General features: G+C 37.8%; 3 protein-coding genes across 3 annotated transcripts in view; all 3 read right to left on the bottom strand.

Moving 5' to 3' along the window:
* The window catches only part of plbd2 (phospholipase B domain containing 2), a 5,447-nt gene extending 4,853 nt beyond the window's left edge, over positions 1-594 (bottom strand). The window contains exon 1 of the mRNA XM_037680450.1: positions 383-594. Coding sequence (XP_037536378.1) covers positions 383-594 — 212 coding nt within the window. The remainder of the gene's footprint in view (positions 1-382) is intronic.
* Positions 595-972: 378 nt separating this feature from the next.
* rbm19 (RNA binding motif protein 19) lies at positions 973-8,049 on the bottom strand. Its single transcript, XM_037680449.1, has 24 exons — positions 7,999-8,049; positions 7,731-7,913; positions 7,555-7,662; positions 7,380-7,421; positions 7,084-7,297; positions 6,651-6,889; positions 6,518-6,577; positions 6,359-6,437; positions 6,158-6,229; positions 5,467-5,676; positions 5,237-5,367; positions 5,006-5,133; positions 4,807-4,903; positions 4,609-4,719; positions 4,335-4,535; positions 4,171-4,240; positions 3,932-4,062; positions 3,786-3,846; positions 1,983-2,062; positions 1,844-1,899; positions 1,642-1,758; positions 1,429-1,534; positions 1,161-1,281; positions 973-1,062 (listed from the first exon to the last, which is right to left on the bottom strand). The coding sequence occupies exons 1-24, from the start codon at positions 8,032-8,034 to the stop codon at positions 983-985; spliced, it is 2,733 nt and encodes a 910-aa protein (XP_037536377.1). The 5' UTR covers positions 8,035-8,049; the 3' UTR covers positions 973-982.
* Positions 8,050-8,993: 944 nt separating this feature from the next.
* Positions 8,994-17,356, bottom strand: LOC119413399 (solute carrier family 2, facilitated glucose transporter member 11). The gene is made up of 12 exons (XM_037680448.1): positions 17,250-17,356; positions 17,072-17,170; positions 14,141-14,301; positions 13,944-14,068; positions 12,345-12,474; positions 12,108-12,256; positions 11,617-11,804; positions 11,391-11,501; positions 11,043-11,144; positions 9,919-9,994; positions 9,705-9,832; positions 8,994-9,279 (listed from the first exon to the last, which is right to left on the bottom strand). The coding sequence occupies exons 1-12, from the start codon at positions 17,319-17,321 to the stop codon at positions 9,085-9,087; spliced, it is 1,536 nt and encodes a 511-aa protein (XP_037536376.1). The 5' UTR covers positions 17,322-17,356; the 3' UTR covers positions 8,994-9,084.
* Between the last annotated feature and the right edge of the window lie 4,183 nt (positions 17,357-21,539).

The following is a 21,539-nucleotide window of genomic DNA, read 5'->3' as shown; positions in this document are numbered from 1 at the left end:
TATATATATATATATATATACACACACACACACACACGCACATATACTGTATACTCGTTTTTTATTTAAAATGTACACCGAGGCTAAAAAGACAATGCTTTTGGCAAACAACAACAACTTATAAACCAGGTAAGTTCCAGTTTCATAAACAAGCATTTAAGTCTTTCCTGTATTTGTGTCTAAAACCAACTTTATTTACAAAATGTGGGTAGAGTAATTCCCATCTCTACATAAAGATGTTGTTTAAAGAGCAACATAATGAAATCTGACTTACTTACTTTTTAACTGTTTTCCAACTAATTGTTGTTGTTTAGACTTTTATACCAACAACAAAAGTGAAAGCTCATTCGCAGTGAAATCACACACAAAAACCCCATCTCACCCTGTTGTTGTGATGCTGTCTGTAAAGTTTGCCCAGGCTACAAAGTCCTCCTGAAAGCCGTCGACGACAGACAGCTGTCCGCTCTGTTCGTCTAAAACAGCTGTTCGTATTTCTGCTCCAACAGACGAACACAACCCCAATAAACTTACACAAACACTTAAAACCTTTACAAAACCGCCCGGAGTACACAGCATATTTTGCCTGGACGCCATGTTTGAAACTAGTGCTGTCACGTGATTCTGCGAACGCTTTCTCATATGACCGAAACCGGAAATACACTTTCACTTCCAAATAAAAGTCCTCATTCCTGCCGTTAACTTAAAAAAAGAAAACGCAAAACTTTAATGTTGTGTTATGTACTTTTTAATAAAACATCAACAAAATATTTCTCTTTGAGAAATAATTTGGTGCAAAACAAAGCAACAATGAACATCTAAAACAGAATTTCCATTCCATCTCCTGCCAAACTCATCCTGAGTTATTGCTTCTTAATATATCTATGTTAGATACATTTGTTTGATACTAGTTAAACGAAATAACAGATAAACACGGATTGGAATTCCATTTGAAGATTTCAAAGGATGGAAGCAATAGAAGACTTCAGTCTTCAACTCCACCAGTTCCCATTTTCTCAAGAATTTCCCCCAAAACTTGAGCTTTCCGCTGCTTTTTGGCAACCACTAAGATTGAAGCAAAAGGAGGAAAATGATCAGTAAAGATTAGCTTTTATTTTAATCAGTTATACTCCATATTTTTGTAATAAATCACAAAGATTCACCATGAAAATGTTCGGCTGTTTTCCGTCTCAGTGTCTCCACTGTTTCCTCGGCGTCGGCCCACTCCAGCACAAGACGTCTGCCGTACAGATGGGTGCTGTGGCAGAGAGCTGCAAAAGCTTTCTACAGGAACACAAGAAAAAAGCCTTTAATAATTATTGCATGTCACAGCACAGTTTGCAACATGTTAAGTGTTTGATACTTTGAATTCTCTATCTGCAGATCTTGACTTATATTTCTTGATAAAACAAAAACAAATTATACACAAACCTTAGCATCCTGTTTGGTGAGAAAATCAACAAAGGCAAAGCCTCTATGGTTCCCTGAACCAGTTGCTTTCTTAGGTAGACGGACAGTCTTCAACTCCCCAAATGTGCTAAAAAGACAAGACAGTAATCAAAGCATTAAATACCTCAAAATCATCTCCAAATAGCATTTAGCAAACCATATATATAAACAATTTTATAGATGTGTGACTGCTACCAAAAGAGCTCTCGAATTTCCTTGACAGTGGCTTGGAAGGGAACATTGCGCACGAGAATCTTGGAACAAGTTTGCTTTTTCTCGGCTTGCTTCTTTTTGCGTGACACCTCTGTGGTTCTGCGCACAGAAAGAGACACATGAAACATTCTGATGCACAATTTTAATATTTTCTCTCCGTTTACCCAGTGAAGTCACAAATCACCTTGTGGCTCTGTCAGAAATCTTCACCTCTAACTGGTGATCATCCACAGTGCAGTGCTAGAGGAGTGAAAACAGCACGTTAGTCAGAATTTCTGTTTTAAAGAAAACGAGTTTCATTGAGGATGTGGTGCTGATGATACCTGCAGCTGCCTCAGGGCTTTCTGTGCAGACTCTGCTGTCTGATACTGAACAAAACCGTAACCCATTGACAACAATTTACCTGGAAAGCAAAACAACAATGCAGGAAAACACTGAAAAAAGTGCACAGAAAGAGACATAAACTGGACAAATTTCACATTTTAAGTGATTGAAATCTATACTCTAGCATCTATGAGCAACTGTTGCTAAACCGTGACAAGAATTTAAAATTTCACTGACAAAATGCATATTATTTCTCAAAGCACCTTAAATTTACATCTGCATGTCAAGAGAAAATGCATATACATGAGTGATTTTTAGTTTTTGATTTTCCAAGTTTTATAATACTGTTATAAGTAAATACTTATAGCAGTTGGTTCCTGACCTTTTTTTCTTAGGAACCTCTCAGCTACAAAAATCCAGCTCACAAAAAACAAGCTCCATAACTTTATTGACACCTCTCCCCAAAACCAGTCAAGACTATTTTGTTATTTAAAACTAACCCCACTAAAACCTTTCACATTTATGGCTTTGTATGAGATGTCAAGAGTTAAAATTTACGACATCCATTTATGAGCTTTTGTATTTATTTTTACTAAAAAGTGCTCACAGATGTTGTGGGTGTTTTGCTAGGTAAAATGAAACAGCATGTACTTTGACAATACAAAGACTTTTTTAATGCATTCTCCAAAAAACCTTTTTGTTACTGAATCAGCTTAAAAGCCTAGATATGCCAGATTCATGGGAAAAACATTTTTGCACAGCGCTGATGTTTGAATTTGTACCATGCATTCACTTGTTTCAAATTACTTGGAAAAAACAAAACATATTTCTAGACAAAGCTCTTTAAAAAAAAATCCACAATTTCATAAAACACACCTGCAGCTGTTTACAGTAACCCCTCGCTACTTTGCAGTTCAACTTTTGCGGACTCGTTCTTTCGCAGTTTTTCAAAGTAAGAGTGTACACACAAAAAAAAAATGCACACAACACGATTGTCAACTTTGATATTGCTCACGTGATTGGGACAGTACGGGATACTGTACAGTAAAACGTTAACAAAAAAAACTTCAGACAGGTGCCGCCATTTTGTAGTTTTCTCTCCTAAACTGTATCTCCACTCAACGCGACTACATTTCCCAGAAGCCAACAGTGCCCTGTCCTTTCTTAGGATCATTGATACACCACGAGGTGAGATCTTGCATGGAGCCCCAGTCCGAGGGAGATTGACAGTCATGTTTAGCTTCTTTCATTTTCTAATAATTGATCCAACAGTTTATCTTTTTTCAACAAGCTGCTTGGCAATTGCCCCGTAGCCCTTTCCAGCCTTGTGGAGGTCTACAATTTTATCTCTGGTGTCTTTGGACAGCTCTTTGGTCTTAGCCATGTTAGTAGTTGGAGTCTTACGGATTGTGTGGGGTGGACAGGTGTCTTTATGCAGCTAACGACCTAAAACAAATGCTTCTAATTTAGAATAATAAGTGGAGTGGAGGTGGACTTTTTAGAGGCGGATTAACAGGTCTTTGAGGGCCAGAATTGTTGCTGATTGGCAGGTGTTCAAATACTTATTTGCAGCAGTAACACACAAATAAATTATTAAAAAATCATACATTGTGATTTCCTGATTTTTTATTTATTTAGATTATGTCTCTCACAGTGGACATGCACCTAAGATGAAAATTTCAGACCCCTCCATGACTTCTAAGTGGGAGAACTTGCAAAGTCACAGGGTGTTCAAATACTTATTTTCATCACTGTACTTAGTCCATTTTCAAATGATTGACTGCAGTTTGAATATGACGTACCTGATTTATCTTTTTTCTTTGAGATGCTGCAGGACTTGACATTGCCACATTTGGAGAACGCCTGCAATAAAGAAGAAAACATGATAAAAATCTTCATCTGTACTAACTGAGACTACATGTAAGAGTTGAGACGTGAATTGACCTACCTCCTGTAGTTGCTCTTCTGTTGTGCTGAAATTGAGATTCTTAATGAAAAGTGTAGAACCTGGAACAGTTTCTTCCTCTTCCTCCTCCTCTTCCTCCTCCTTTGTTTCTTCTTTCATTGCCTCCTCTTTGTCTAACGAGTAATGGGACAGATCCAATATGTATTCTCATTAGTATTATTGTTCCTAAAACACACACACAAAAAAACCCTAAACGACTGTCTAACTCTTGTTAGCTTCACCTGGCTTTGGTTTGGCTGCTACAAACACACCAACAGGCGCCCACTCCAAATACAGCGGGACATGATGGAACTAGAGTTTGAGAAAACAGTAAGACAGAGAAATCCTTATTACCAGTAGTCTTCCAGTTGTCACCAATTAGACATGGTTATGCAGCTACACACACCTTGCTGTAAGCCAGCCTCGTAAAAGCTTTTTTGGCTTCTGTTGGCTCCAAAAACTCAATGATGGCGGTGAGTCCTGAAGGCGGCAGCAGCACTCGGCCTAAAGAGCCGTGAGGCGAGAAGAGTTCTTCAAGCTCCGACGCTGTCACTCCAGCTGGGAGGTTTTTGACCAGGATCACAGTTGTACTCCTCGCTGCTGCTGCCTGGTGAAAAACGACATAGTCTTAACTCATATATTGAGATAAATGGAGCCAATACAAAAGTACGCCGAACTACCTGACTAAAGGAATCCAAAGAGACACTGTTGTCCAGCAGGAACTGACGCGTCTCCTGGACAATCTGAGTTTCTCCCAGAGCCATCCTGACTGCAACACTTCCCTTCGACTCCTGTGGAGGAGTAAGGACACTCAGTGCATGTAAATGTAAAGTAACTCACAAAGTGCAGCAGCGCCTCCAGATGTAAAAATCACTCACGTGGTCCAGAACTTGGCTTTTGGTCGTGTTGTATTTCTCAGCAATGGCATCTGCCACCGCACTCGTACCCAAAAACAAAGTGTTCCAGTTGTGTGAGCTCAAAAGAAGGAGAAAATCAACATGTGATTTAAACCAGCAACAGCTCACAAATAAAAGTACCAAACAGAACTATAATCACATTATATATATATATATATACCTAGAACTAGAAGATTTGTTTTTAGCATCTTTTTGTCGTTTGTATGATGAGGAGCCAGGATCACCAGCATCTGAGGATTCAGACTTTTCCTTCTTCAAGGTGGAGGGAAGAATATGAAGCATTCTACCCTGAAATCACACACACAAAACATGCATCCTTTTAGCTTGAGCAGTAATAATAATAAAAAAACAGGGTCTTTTAATGTGACAAAGGGATGCAGAGAATAAATACCTGAAATACATGACCATCTAACTCAACAAGAGCTTTCACTGCATTTTCTGGTATCATGTAGGCAACAAAAGCAAATCCTTTAGGTTTCTTTGTCAGATTGTCGATAGGAAACAGCACCTCAGAGACAGGACCTGTGAAGTTTGGAGAGAAGATGAAAGCAAATTAATTTTTCTCAGGTATGAAAAGTTCAGTACATTTTTTTGCTTATAGTTTATGTTTTTCTCCTTCACCATGTTTAGTAAAAAGCTCTCTGAGCTCTTCCTCCGTGCAGGTGTAAGGAAGGTTTCTGACAAAGAGTCGACCAGACTCGGAAACGTCTTCCTCCTCCTCATCCTCCTTCAGCTTCCTGGTGAAGTTTCTGTCAATTTCTTTGTCATTCTTGTCCCTCTTGCCCTTGAACCCCGAAGAATCAACACAAAAAACCTCAATGTAACGTCCCCCTGAAACACAAGCAGAAACTTTCAAATCAACACAACGATACACAATGGTGGTGAGAGACACAAAATCAAAAATAGGAACTTAAACGTAAGAAAGTGTAATAAAAAAAACCCTTTGCATTTAATCTCTTCTCATTATAAATAAATAAAGTCTGTAGATAACTGCTACCTGACTGATATTTCTGAATTACATCCTCCTGAAAAACAACAGGCAAACGCCAACTTTAGATTAATGTTTTATTCTTTGATATTTTTTAAATGTTTATAAAGAATATTATCATATTTATCCATCCAATACATTCCTCTATGATCGTGACCAGACCTCTTTAAATTAGCTTACTGAAATTGCTGCTACAACCAACAAGAAAAGCTGAAGCACACATTTTATCGGCTGCGTTACCATCTCTTACATTAACATTGAAAACAAACGTAGCACTATTTACTTCTTTTTTTCACATTTTATTTTTTTGTCATCGTTACTCACCTATATAGTCCTTGTTCTTCTTCAAGGCTTTTTGCATCTCTTCTTTAGAGTGCAGGTCCACATAAACATACCCTAAAACATACAGACTGTGCTCACTCATGGCTCTTTTTGTCACTTACACAGTCACAAACACAACATAAAGGTGACATCCTGCACAATCAAACATAAAATCTAAATAATAAAATACTTTCAACAACACACCTGTTCTGTTTCCACTTTCATTCTTTCCAATCCTGATTGCGGCAGGCCTCAGGGGGGTCATGAACTCTCGAATCTGTTGCTAATAATGGTTCACATGTTGAAATATACTGAATATTTTAAAAGAAGAATGTCCTCACAAATGAAATGAGACAAACTCACTTCTTTAATGTTGAATGGGACTCCTCTAAGCTTCACGGTGAACTCTGTTGTGGGCTCTGTCTGAAACCAACAAATAGAAATAATGAGATGTGCCACGTTAATGTTTAACCTGCAGATTTGTCTCAGTAGTCACCTCCTGTTTGATACTTTTCTTGACTTTGCCCAGTTTCTTCTCCGCAGAGGAAACTTTTGCCAATGAGACATTTTCGCTGCTCTCGTAGGCACTGTCTGCATGCTGAACTGGAGCATCCTCCTCCTCTTCATCACCTTCACTGTGTTCGTTGCTCTCTTCCACATCCTTCGTTTGTACCACCTTTGAGCGCAGGTAGTCCATATCTGACAAACTAGACTTCACAGCTTCTTGAGATGCCGCTAAAAAAGTAACAATAAGCATTTGCTTATATTCATTCAATTTACATTTTTAAGTTTGAAAATAATTTGTACAGTAAAGTGTTACTTTTAGTTTTGACACATTTCAGAATATTATTCCTAAACTGGAAAAAATGAGCAAAGAGCTATGCTAAACAATGAGTTTACATGAGCAAACACAAAAAGAGTCGTCCAACCTTCATCTTCTACGTCGCCCTCAGTATAATCCTCGTTCTCTGATTCGTCTGAGTCAAAGTTGAGATAATCATCAGAAGCCGGCTTATTCTTGCTTTTTGTCTTTCTGCTCTCAGAAACGGCCGTTTCCTGAGCCATGTCATTGGCCCAGGTTGAAACTTGGCTGCGATTCTGATGCACCGACAGAAACTCCTTGAACCCTTCTTCCTCCTCTAGCTGACAGAAAACGAGAACATAAATTTACACTTTTTATCGTTGACATGAATTAGGAGATAAATTAAGCTGTTAGGTTACTCACTTTTCCCAGACTGCTCTTGGATTTATCTTCCTGTTTCTTTTTCTGAATTTCAAAACAAAGACACACAAACATTTTTTTACACATTATTTAAACACGTTTTCACTACAACATGACAGTGAGTCGGTACACACTGATGTGTGTGTTCAGAGATCAGGCTTAGATTTCCTGCTCCTACCTTTTTGTTGTCAGTAACTTTTGGAGGAGCAGGAGGTTTGTACTGCTGTGTGTGTTTACTCCAGGCTTTCCCTTTAGTGGAGTCTCCAAATGCTTTACACATCTCCACCTGTACGAGAAAAACGCGAGTTAAGGGTGGACAAACCCAAAAACAAGCGAAGCTCCGAGAGCTCGTACCGCCACTCTGGATGTGTCCACGAAGCTCTTGTTGAAATGTTGCAGCGCCCTGCTCGCGTCTTCCTCGGACTTAAACCCAACAAAACCAAACTTTCGGAACTTGCCATCTTTGGTAAATTTCAGAGCGCAGTCTGTCAGGGTGCCAAAGGCAGCAAACATCGACTTGAACCTGTCCTCTGTCATCTAAATAGAAACATTTATATTTTCAGGCGCATATTGACACTAAATGTTAGTTTTTATTTTGACACCGTAGCGGGTTCGTACTCACCCCGTTGGGAAGGTTTTTAACGATGAGTCTTGACATAGTTCTGGCAGCTGTAAGTCCACAAACACACTTTAAATATGGGTATTGAAAATATTGTCAACAAACAAGCGTGGACAACTCAACTAAGGCGCCATGTTGAGATTCGCAGCGTTTTCTCTCTTCTTCTTTGACTGCGAGTTACACGTAAGTTAGCATCATCGCCCCCTCTGGTCATACCCGTGCACTACACCACACGCTTTAATTCATGTAGTGACTACAGAACAGTGCAAACAAATGTAAAAAAAAAAACAAAAAAAACCCGAATATTAATATTAATGATAATAATTATTTGGACTTTGTCTGCTTTTTCAATTATTCTCCGTACAGCATGTGTTTAAAATAGCGAGTAAATAAGGGAACAGGTTTGGTTTTAGCCTTATAAAATGAGGCACTGATAAACAGCAAAAAGACTAATTGAGTTGTCTGCTTCCTTATACTTGCATGCCTTTATAAATATTTTACAAAAATAAATTCCTTCACAGAAGAACAAACAAATGTAAAATAAATAAATAAATAAAAGTATGCAGACAAGGGCTGAGCCCATATTCTAATTGAAGTTATATCAGGTTTTGTTCAAACAACATCCCAAAATCTGAGTTGGTTTGTAAACTCACTCAACCCTATTAAAGCTAAAACTCTTCCATCTTGTTTCTCCTTAGTAATGCATGACCAACACTTGAGTGAATGCTTTGTTCAGCAGATCACATGCACGCTAGAGGATTAGAAAAACTAAATATCGAGCAGCGTGAAAAGTTCACAAAAGGTACAGAATGTTTTTTCATGAGCTGTTCTTTATTAGATCTAAATAAAGCACCTTTCTAAAGGCTGTACAAACCATATTTTGACACAACATGGATACAAATGGTTCACATTTGTAGTGAACCCAAAAACCTAAATTACCTTAAATAATAACTGAAGATGTACAACATATTACTTTATGCTATAATCTTGCTGAGGTGCTGTGCTTTGTGTGAACTGTAAATAATTTTTGCTCATCTTTTTGACAGAGAAATAAAAATTATTCAGCTCCACACTCGAGTCCAGTGCGTTTCAAAAACTTGATGATATTAAGAGTGTTTCTGCTTCGTCAGTGCCGGCAGCCTTTTTCTTGGAGGACAACTGGAACTCATGTTGGATTTCCACAAAGCTTTTGTTCTTGGTTTCAGGAACAGCCATCAAGATGTACACGGCCACCGAGGAGCAAACGACAAAGAAGACCAGAAAACAGTAGTGCTGCAGCCCGATCTGTGAAAACAAAATACAAATGAGCGTGACCCCCTCAAACAAGCCAGAAGTCTTTTTCATCTGGTTTGAAGAAACAGATACAGATGAACAGAAATAAAATAATAAAAAACATATTCAAACAGGAGACAACCTTCTTTAAATCAGACTATTTATTCAAAATATAAATTGAAAAAGTTAGCATGATCTAAATAAATTTAATTTTTCTACCAAATATTTTAAATCTACTATTTTTTGTAAACAAATGACTGAAAGTGCTCATTTTGTGTGGTTGATGCTTTTCGACAGTTTTATTTGAATGAACTTTGTTTGTTTTCTTGAACATTTGAACTAAAAATAGACAACAATGTTCTCAGTCATTTCAACTCAGCTAAACAGTGAGAAAACCTTTAACATAAAGAAGCGAGTAGAAGAGTTTTAGAACATACGACGATGAAAGGGAAGACCAAGCCGATGAAGAAGAAGCTGAGCCAGTTGACTGATCCAGCGATCATGAACGCAGCGGGGCGAGAGGTCTGAGTGAAGAGCTCCGTGGTTAAGATGTTGGTCACACCACCTTCACAGATAAAGAAACAACAGCTGGAGGTAGTTGGTGGGGATGAATTACTTTAAGAGGTTCATGTTGCTCCTTCAGTCACTCACCTGGTCCCAAACCAAAGCTCAAGACAAAAGCAAAAACACAGGAAACACTCAGGTAGGGAAAAACTGGGCTGACATCCTGAAAGATAAGAAATCACCTGAACTTAATACTAAAGGGACAGTTTGGATTTTCTTGGAGTGGGATTCTATAGAAATGTTATGAACAATAAGTATATTACCTGTTGTAGATAGTTCTTTAAATGACCTCAGTTTGCCAAAAATATTGATTCATTATCATCTGCCACCAACGGTGTGTGTGTGGTGGTGGTGGTGGTGGTGGGTGGGTGGGTGGGGGGGTAGATTTGTTGTTTCAGCAAAATATCTCATGAACCTCTGGGTGGATTGTAATGAAACCCTCACAAAGTAATCACTGTCTGTCCGAGGAGCTTAGTTTAAAATTCAGCAGGAGAAATACATTTCTTTGAGGAATGTTGGGCCCTCAATTAAAAGGAGCGATATGCATTAGTAGACATTGAAATGAGTCAAACATAATGTATCCGAACACAAATTAGCTAAAACATATATTTTCATCAGACGAAGCTTTGCCTGTTATAGTTAAACAACAGTCAAAAATTCAACTAATGAACCGGAATATAAATAAACCCAGCAAAAAACTTAAATCAAAAAGAAAACTGTAGACACTTTTTGATGGAAACAGCGTTTACTTTGGCCCAATTTGCTTAACTAATATTTTGTGACAAAATTAAACTTTAATCAGATGGCAATTTTATATTATGTTGACAGAAATATTATGATTTTCCTGATGAAAGCGCAAAAGGTAAACCAAAAACTATACAGTAATCTGCTTCTGTTGCTAATTGTGCTGGCAATTTTTTAAATTCTATGTAAATAAGTTTGTTGATTTAGGCATTGACAAAGTTTATAAAACATCATTTGCATGAACAGCAGTATTTTTGTAGTGTTTTTAAACAGAAACAACATACTTTAGTTTTTGCCTCACTCGAGTGAGCTGTTAGGTCCTGAGGTTGTTCAATGAGTAATCTACAACAGGTAAGATATTTACTGTTTGTAACTTCTCTTCAAAACCCCACTTACAAAAAGATCTGAACAATTCTTTTAACAAAAGTGGAGTTGCCATTTAAATGTCTGGTCTTGTGATTATTTACCTGAAGAGCAAGCGTTAGGGTGAATAAAACACAGCAGATACTCATCAGGATGTATCCTCCAGAGATGAGCACTTTCCTCCCCAGTCGTTCGACGAGCAAACCCTGAGAGACACACAGCAGGTCACAAGACCAGAAAGATCTTTCATGAGATGCTCTTGGGTGCATTCCTCACTATTTGCCATGCTTGGTTTCTTGTAATCCTTCACAGAATTATCTAACCCCTTCACAGAGTTTTATTCTTCAGTGGTTCAGTTTATAGTGGCACACTTGTTGTAAGTCACATGCAGTGTCATTATTCCACTGTTTGCTGTGGCAGCAGAGGCCATGATAAAAATAATTTATACTTACACATGTTAAAGCAGTGATGCATTCACAGGCACCTGTTCCAACAGTAGCATATGGTATTTTATCAACAGGAATACCAGACTGTTGAAATACATAATGTGTGTAGAAGTACATCTAGTGAATAAAAAGAAGAAAAAAAATTAAACCAGAAGCAACTCTATTTTTTTATGTTTCTTTTGCTTTTATGTCAAGTCACTGAAGTGCTCATGGGGAGTGAGATCCTGCATACAGCATTGACGCCATTCAGCTGTTGCGCAGCGTTGAGCAGAATGATGGTGAGAAGCTGCCAGCGTACGCTGCGATCAGCAAAAAGCTCCCAGGGTTTCTTGGCTTTGAAACCAACTAAATTATTCTTCTCTCTCTTGATGTCCTGCAGTGCACCATCAGAGTCCGCCACACCGTGCAGCTGAATCAGAGCTGCAGACAGTAAAACAAGTCATTTTCATACAAGCTTTGACTCCACTGATCAAACTATTACATTCTAAGTCCTTTTAGAACAAAACACTTTGGTTTTCAGCAGTATACCACTTTTTTCCCCTCCACATCATTGTGCAATAATCAGATGGAGGTCACACAGTATGCTTGGGGTGAGAGTTTCTGAGAAGTTTTAAACCTTTTGAACTGCACCATCACATGCAGTAAATCGTTTTTCAACACGTAAATTTCCTCTGAATTTGTAGTGGAAGTAGTGAAGCAGCACAGGCATAGACGTCATTTTACCCTTTCTACATCCCTCCTCATCTCCTTTATCAATCAGGAGGTATCGTGGGCTCTCTGGGAACCAGGGAAGGAACAGGAGCTGCAGAAATGCTGGAATGCATGTTGTGGAGAGAAGGAAAGGCCAGTACTCCTCTATACCCATGATTTCTCTGTATAGTCACACAAACATGTGTGATTAGCATTCATGCTATACAACTATATAATATCAGTGTGATTTAATGTAAGAATTGTGTTTACTTCAGGCCCATCACTTGTCCAGAAAAGATCCCAACAGTGAGAAAAATGGAGGTTCCCATCCCCATGGCACCTCGTAAAGCAGTTGGAGCGATTTCCCCCAAGTACATAGGTTCAACACACAGAGCAATGCCTGCAAAAACAAGCAAGAGGACATTTTCAGACATCCGACAAGCAGGCAATCAAGGTCAAGGTTTCTTTATTGTCATTCACATCACATGTGGTACATGTGGTGAAATTCTGTACACAGGGTCCCAGTTACATCTAACAAAAGTATAAAATGTGAAAGAAAAACAGTAATAAGATCTAAGATATGAACTAAGAAATACATAAAAACTAAAAATACGCTAAGCACTAGTAGCACAATAACAATACACCGAACAGCAGCACGAACATGAGTCTGTGTGAGCAGATGCGTACGACTGAACACAGCAGTATAAAACAAATCAGCAGCATGAGATCAGCAGTAATCAGCAGCACATTTCAACAATCAAGTGACACTGCAGTGATCCCTTCACAGTGATAATCCTGACTAGAGATTCACGAGTTCAACAACCTCAGGGGCAGCTGTGGCCGAGTGGTTAGAGCAGTCATCCTACAATGCAAGTGTTGGGGGTTCAATTCCACCAGCAGTTACATGTTGAAGTGTCCCTGGGCAAGACAATGAACCCCTCATTGCCTCCGATGTGTTTCCCATCGGTGAATTAATGTGATAAAGCTCTGATTATACTTTGTAGAGATCTAGTAGAGTGCTGTATGAATGAGTAAATGAGGGCACGGATTGTGTTGTAAAGCGCTTTGAGTATTTTGATAAGATAGAAAGACTCTATATAAGTACAGTACAGTCCATTTACCATTTACCTCAGGGCAGAAGCTGTTCCTCAGTCCAGTTGTTTGGACAAAAAAATAAATAAATAAAATGCTCAGTGATTTAAGACTATTTCATTTAGCAAGCAACAAGTCACCGCAAAAAGATTGACAAAATATATTTGATCAAAAACAATTCAGCTTTACCTGTAGAAATTCTACTGAATTTCAACATTGCTGCTGTTGTTATTTCTTAGTGCTTTTACCATGTCGATGACTCAGGTTTACTTTTTTAACCTATTAGTTTTTAGCCATCCATTGTCTTTATATGCTGCTTCCTGTTCATTTTAATGAGCAGTGAGCACCTATCAACTTGTCTTTAGTAGTCAAGCGCTCTTGTAGCCTAAGTAATTGTTAGAGCTGCTCATTCATGACTACTTTCACATGTTTGGTCCATGGCAGAAAAACCAAAATACCCCGAAAAAAAATCCCACACATGCACGAGGGGAACATGAAAACTCACCGCAGAAAGTCTCCAGCCATGGAGCTGAACCTGTGACTTTGCTGCTGCAAGGCAGCAGTGTTAACTAATATGTCATTAGTGTGTCATATGCCTTTACTATCACCTGCCGCCACAAGGCAAAAAGTTTGCAATAATGGTGTCTCTGTGTGTGCAACCAAATGTAAGATGGCCACCACACAAATTCTACAGATATTGATCTTCAAATTGATCTTGTAGTAGTTGAGAGTTATGTCCAACACTAATTTTGAGAGCTAGCACATAAACCAAAGTACCTGCATTTATCCCAGAGAGAAGACGGCCAATGATGAGCAGCTCAAAGGATCCAGCAGCGGCGCTCAGACCCATTAGCAGAGCAGCCGCTAATGAGAATGTGTTATTGGTCAGCAGTGTTCCTCTCCTGAAATATATCAAATGTCAAAATCTTCAACATAAACTATTTTACTTAGTCTACCGTTTAATTTCTCTGTACCTCCCCAGCTTCACAGATAAAGTACTGCCAATCAATACTCCTACAAATCCTCCTAAAGTGAATATGGACACTACAGTGGACCAGAGTAGAATGAGACCATTTTCTGATATGCTGGTTTGGTAACGCTCCATCCAGGTGGCGTTGATGAAATCTTGCACATACTAGGAAGACACACACAAAAAAATTGGACTTAAAAACAAAAACATCCGCATCAGTGATGGACAACATTGTGGTTGGGTGGCAGCATGAGATTACAAATACTGGACATGGTGTCACAGTTTTCCTGTTTTCTTACATTAACTAAGTCTCATTGTGGAGTTAAGCATTAACAATTTGCTCCATCAGTGGTTACGGTGTTACAATAAACTATCAACAAACATACAAATAACCTAGACCACTAAACTGTAAATCCAGATTTTATTCTCATTTCAAATTCATCATACACCAAAGTTAGTCATGGAGTTCCTCAAGGCTCAGTGCTTGGACCGATACTCTTTACCTTATATATGCTTCCATTAGGTAATGTTAAACAGCATGGGATACATTTTCATTGATATGCTGATGATACACAGTTATATTTGTCCATTAAACCCCATGAATCCAATCAGATACTTAGACTACAAGCATGTCTTAAAGACATAAAAACATGGATGACCCTAAATTTTCTACTTTTGAACACAGACAAGACTGAGGTTTTAGTTTTTGGACCTGAGCACCTTAGGAATATATTTTTCAGTCTTTCTCCCTCCTTGGATGGCATTAATCTGGCCTCCAGTTCTAATGTTAAAAATCCTGGTGTTATTTTTGATAAGGACATGTCTTTTATACCCCACATTAAAAATGTTACTAGAACCGCCTTCTTCCACCTGTGTAATATCACTAAAATTAGAAATATCTTATCTAAAGATGATGCAGAAAAACTGGTTCATGCATTTGTCACTTCTAGACTGGACTATTTCAGTGGTTTATTATCTGGGTGTCCAAATACTTCTTTAAAAAGTCTTCAGTTAATCCAAAATGCTGCTACCAGCTTCTTAACTGGAGTTAGTAGGAGAGATCATATCTCTCCAGTTTTAGCTTCTCTCCACTGGCTCCCTGTCAAATCCAGAATTGAATTCAAAATCTTAATTCTAACCTACAAAGCTCTCAACAACCTAGCTCCATCTTATATTCAAGATCTTACTGTTCCATATTTTCCTAACAGAGCACTTTGCTCTCAGACTGCAGGCTTACTCGTGGTTCCTAGAGTTTCCAAAAGCAGAATGGGAGGAAGATCTTTCAGTTATCAGGCTCCTCTCTTGTGGAACCAACTTCCAGTTTCTGTCCGTGAGGCTGACACATTGTCCAGTTTTAAGACTGGGCTGAAGACTTTCTTTTTTGATAAATCCTATAATTAGGGTCGACTTGTCATGCTGCCTTAAGCTTAGACTACTAGAGGAAAAATTTACCTAATTTCCTTAAATGAATTGTTAAAATTTAATAGTTTTCATTTGATACTATTTCTATCTTAACATGTAATTCTTGACCTGCCATTGTGTATCTGTTCCTCTCAAATCCAGCTGGATGAAGCAGATGGCCGCTTGTTCTGAGCCTGGTTCGGTTAAAGGTTTCTTCCACATGAGGGAGTTTTTCCTTTCCACTGTCGCCTTCATGCTTGCTCAAGATGAGAGTTCTGCGATGGAGTAAAATTCAAAGCAGTCTGCTCCTCAGATAAATAATGTTAAATTATTATTTTATATATGAACATTTCTGTTCAGTGCCCTGAGATGAGTTCTGTTGTGACAGCGCTACATAAATAAACTGAATTGAATTGAAAGCAAAACTATGATAAGATAAGATAAGAATTCTCCTCCTTCCAGTCTGACTCATAAACGCAGCTTTAATGCACACAAAAAAAAAAACATCTCACAGGGTGCAAACATTTCTAGTTGTTTGAGCTGCAAGCACAAAATCTATTTTAAACTCCATCCATCCATGATCTTTACTCGCTTATGCTTTTTGGGTTACGGGGGTCACTGGTGCCCATGTCCAGCAGTCACTGTGTGAGAGGCAGGGGACACCTTGGACAGGTCTCCAATCCATCACAGGGACACATAGAGACAAATGAGACAAACAACCATTCACTCTCTCACTCACACCTAGGGACAATTTAGAGTTACCAATCAGCCTAACATGCATGTTTTTGGTCTGTGGGAGGAAACTGGAGTACCCGGAGAAAATCCACGCATGCACGGAGAGAACATGCAAACTCCACCCAGAAGGTTCCCGGGCCAAGATTTGAACCGGCGACCTTCTCGCTGAGAGGCGGCTGCTTTACCAACTGTGCTACCGTGCCGCTCTAACTCACAGATGATAAATATTTATTTCATTCAGATGAACTATAACTTCCACTGCAACTTTTGACTTCACAATTCCATTCCCTTTCTCCAAAAAAACCCAGACCTTTTTCTAAATTGTGATTTGTTTATGTTTTTTATGAAAATGAAGCATTTGTTGTAACATGTCCAAAAAATACAGCTGAGTTATGATGTCTGGATAAGGCTCAGGAAGACCTACAACTATGTGTCTGTTGGTAGGTTGGCTGTTCAATCCCACAATGGATAAACTGAGTAAAAGCGCTGTCACTAGATAGGAGCTAAATAAATGCATGTTGCTTAGCAGGAAACTTAAAGATGCGTCAACACAGAGTAAACATCTTTGTAGCTGCTGTAAATTAAAGTGAGAATGGTGCTCGTTAGAAGGCCTTGAATATAAGCTGTTTGAGTTCAAGCATGCTCAGGTCATTAATTACAAAGATGGGACACTTATGGACAAATAACACTAAATTATTAACCACTGGCTTTATAAATGTCCCTCCCCACTTTTCAGATACATATAGGCTTAAAGTTAACTTTCTCCAGTTTTAAAATAATTTCAGTGAAACTTTTCTACCTTTGTGGGCGCATTGATGACAGATATGTTATATCCACACTGAAAAGTCCCTCCTATACATGTAGAAAACATGGCCAGGAGAAGCAGTTTGCTTGGAAACTGCCAAAAAACAGAAAACACACCGTCAGGGTCAAAGATCAGCTCCTGGATGACAAAGTTGTTCAATAAGGGCACTTACCTTTGAGCTCTTTAGGTCTTTGGCTCCTTTGATGAGCAGAGGCTCGTATTCATCCACATAATCTTTTGGCATTTCCTTGCTGCTGTTTTTAGTTGGAGTTAATTTAACAGACGAAGGCAGCTCAGGCTCTGACAGAGACCTGAGATGGAAGGAGAGGCTTAAGCTGCACACGATACAATTGATCTGTTGTAAAGTAGTCGCCTCGAGACTGAAATAATCAGCCTTTTTATTTTGAGGTTGAAGTGGAAAAGCAGCCGGGTACATTCAGCTCTTTTCACTACACAGAAACAGAAGAAGAAAACCTTGAAACTTCAGACAGCAAAGGCTTTTATTTATTACTTAATTTAATTATTTTGCTTACATACATGAAAGTAATAATTAAAAAATAGGGTACATGACTACATCAGAACTTTTATTTCACTTATTTAAAACAAGGATTCAGAGTTATATTTATTTAGATGAAAATTCATTCATTTATTTATTGTAGCTCAATGTTGCTTGAGACTGTAATCATCTGTGTCTGTCTGTCATAAAGCAAAATATCTCATGGACCACTGGATTTAGATCATGGGAAGTAAGGGTGCAGAGGGTACTGCAGCACTCCATGATGGATAAAGATGAACATGAAATAGGTTAAAGAAAATGGTTTCAGTTGTACTAAATATGTTTATATTGTAGTAAAATTTTGACAATATACTGTATTTAGCTTTGAAAATTTGATATGGAAACCAGCACCATGACTTATGACACGGTGTCTTCACATACATTTTTTTTATTTTTCTTTGGGCAGAAGTGACTTTATGTTAATCTTCAGCTGACTAATAACATTTATTTGATTGATAATTGATAAATATGGTTCTGTTAAACCATTTGATCACTGCAGTGAAACTTCTGAACGTTCTCAAATGTTATCAGTGTTTCTTTAGTAGAGATGATGGGAGTGCTGAACTAGTTCTTTTGTACAATCAGGGAGTACGTAGGACTGACAGGACTTCCTGGGTTGGTGTCAACAGAACCACCTCTAGATCAATGTGGGAAAAACTGAGGAACTGGTGGTGGATTTCCACACACTGACACACTCTCCAACACCACAGCTTTGACTTCAAAAAACACAGAAGTGGCTGTAACTCTGGAGATTTTAGAGGTATTGCGCTAAATACTCTAGAATTGCACCACACAAGTTGGCTGCATGTTGGACTACCTCTCTTATTCATTCTGAGATTTTTCTTTTGAAAACTTTTAATCCTCTTTTTTCTGGAGGTAAATGTTTTTTTTCTGATGATTATTTCCTCTGGTGTCAGATGCTGTACCGCTTGAAGGATTTTTACTGTAAACTTTTTTACTTTGACATTTGTTATGATGTGTAATCATGAAAACAAGGTGGTTTTCAACAACCGAGAGAAACTGATTAACATCTCAAATGCTCAAAAAATACCCAAATTACAACCCCAAATCTCAAATGAGTTGAAAAGGAGGCACCGTGGATGCATTCATGTCAAACTGGAGGAGGTGCAGGAGTGCCTGACTGCCAAGATCTTGGAGGTAGCAAGAAATGTGTCTCATGACAGCGGGAGGGCAGAAATCATATACCTGCAGTTAAGTCCGTGGTGATGAGGGGCTCAGCAGGCTGCTGGGAGAAATGGCCATGGCTTGGGGAGGAGTTCTGCCTGGCATTGAGGCAGTCCTGCTGCCGAAGAAGACCAAGAGGTCTGTTGGGTCTGGGTGGATGGATCGGCATCTGCAGCCAGTTTCTTCAGATCTGCTGGGAGATGGACTGCTACACAGTCATCAGCATCTAACAACTCTAATGAAACCAGGATGATGAGCTACAACAACAATTAATTTCCCTTTGGAAATAATAAAGTATTATTGAATTGAATTGAAAAATGGTGTGGTAGCAGCTGACAGTCATTCCTAACACATTTCAAACACCAACAGATTGTGAAGGATTTAACAATATTGCATTGGATCACACATAACAGTATTTTCAAGATTTGACCAGAAAGGCCAAAACAATTATGTTTTTAAGGATAAAATTAAATTAAAAATCTGGCATGGAAGGCATTAGATGATATTAATTCCTTTAAAAAAAATCCCAAACCTTTTCTTTCTTTATTCACTTCGGCCTAACTCACATATATTCCCATGTCCAAGATGCAACGATGTGTGATAGTTCTCTCTGTATGTTACAAACTATAAGAGACTGAAAATGTTTTGAAATCTTCCACATCTTTGTTACGACTCTTTTAACTATTGCTTCAAGCTTCATTGGAAAGGTTTATCCTTTTGTGTTTTATATTCACTGTTGTCTATCTTAGATGTTATCATTGTTTTTCTTTTACATTTTATTGTTGGATGTAACTGGGACCCTGTGTACATAATTTCGCTCCACCACATGTACCACATGAGGTGCGAATGTCAATAAAGAATCTCTGACTCTGACTTGTTGTTTTTTTGCATTTGCATCAAACAAAGAATGACAGAAAAAGTTTAATCTCTTATGATACTCATAAAAAGATTAATTGTGTCATTATGAGGGTTGACCAGAATAAATATTTACAACTTGCAGGCAAATCTGGCAAATTGTCTTCAGCATACAATATGATGCAGCTATGACGACCACACAAAATAATTTTAAAATCAATTTAAAAAAATGTGATAAAAACCAGGATAATCACAAAGATACCAAGAGACAGAAAAGCAAATGAGAAAAAGAGACAACTTTAGAGATGGAGATAATTAACATGACAAAGTCCAACCTGATCCCCAAACCCTTCAACCAGACTCAGATCCATCCACAAAGACCCTTTAACAAACCCGCAGACCCTGAGGGCTGGTTCCTGATGTCCACATCATTTCAGGTTTAAGGTGACTTTATTGTCATTCGCATCTCATGTGGTACATGAGATGTGAATGAAATTATGTACTCAAGATCCCAGTTACACCCAAAAATAGCAATAATATAAACTATTAAAAAAGAAAACAGTTTTCAAGGATCTAAGATATATGCTAAACAATAATAAAATAATATAATAAGGTATATTAATAATGTATTACCATCTGCTCAGAGCTGATTTAGGGGAACTTAAATATGTGGTCATAATGTTATGAATGACTGGGTTCTCTTCTTGATAAAGTTTGAACTTGATTTCTTGAATTGGATTATATTTATTATAGTACTGTAACTTTCACAAAGGAGCAAAACTCATGTTGTAAATTCTTATTGAAGGGACAAAATGTGCAGGGGAAAACCTTATTGATGACGGGTCACCAAAAAAGGGAACATTTATTTGTTACCTGTAAAAATAAAAGCGTAAGGTTGAGTAAGCAATCATGTCAGGGTGTAAAGGAACAAAGTTGCTCAGAAAAATACAAACTTTCTTTAAATTATACACATATGAATGGGTAAATGAGGGCACAGATTGTAAAGCGCTAAAGGTACTATATAAGTACAGTACATTTACCCTTTTAATTATAGAAAAGAAAAACACAAGCTCAAACATATTATAAAGAAACACAATTATCTAACGTGAAGGCAAAAAAGTCCAGCAGAACAAAAAAATGGTCAAGAAAAGGGCAAGTTTAAAATTTGTGTCTTTTTAATGAAAGTCATGGAAGTAAAACATAGAGATAAGTTATAAGAGTTTAAATTATAATCATTAGTATTTGTGTGTTAAAAGAAGAGATTTGTGTACTCAAGGCATAGATAATTAAAATAAATAATAATAATTCCAGTAAATACAAAAGTATCAGTAACATCAGTAACAAAAAATAAAGTATTAGTAACAAAAAAAGGAATGTTAAGGATTTTATTGCAGGGTCTGAAGTTTCTCCTGCAGAAACTCAGAGATGATCAAAACCTTCATAAACCTGAACAATCTATCTGGACTGTCTAAAGGCTGTAAAAGTTGTTACATGCTTACTCGCTGAAGAGTCCAAAACTTTATTTTCAATTTTAAGTTTTAACTGTAACATATTTCACTTTCAAGCACCATTATTTGGAATCTACCGCTGCATCTTAACCTGCTTTAATTATTTTTTAAATAAAAAATAAAATGAATCTTGTAGCAAACTACAAAGTAGATGAGCCTTTTTTTATATAACTTAAATGTCAAATAGCATTTCAGTTTGTACTTTATCTTGACCTGGGAAGAAAAACAACAATAAAAAAAGAGGCTTTATTCGAACATTTGCACATCACTGTACATATAACAAACTCTAATCTCTTGCCTTGAAGCTGCTGTATATATATATATATATATATATATATATATATATATATATATATAT

This window comes from Nematolebias whitei, chromosome 8, assembly GCF_014905685.2.
Source record: "Nematolebias whitei isolate Nwh7 chromosome 8, NemWhi1, whole genome shotgun sequence".
Classification (NCBI taxonomy): domain Eukaryota; kingdom Metazoa; phylum Chordata; class Actinopteri; order Cyprinodontiformes; family Rivulidae; genus Nematolebias; species Nematolebias whitei.
This window is presented reverse-complemented; position numbering and strand designations above follow the sequence as displayed.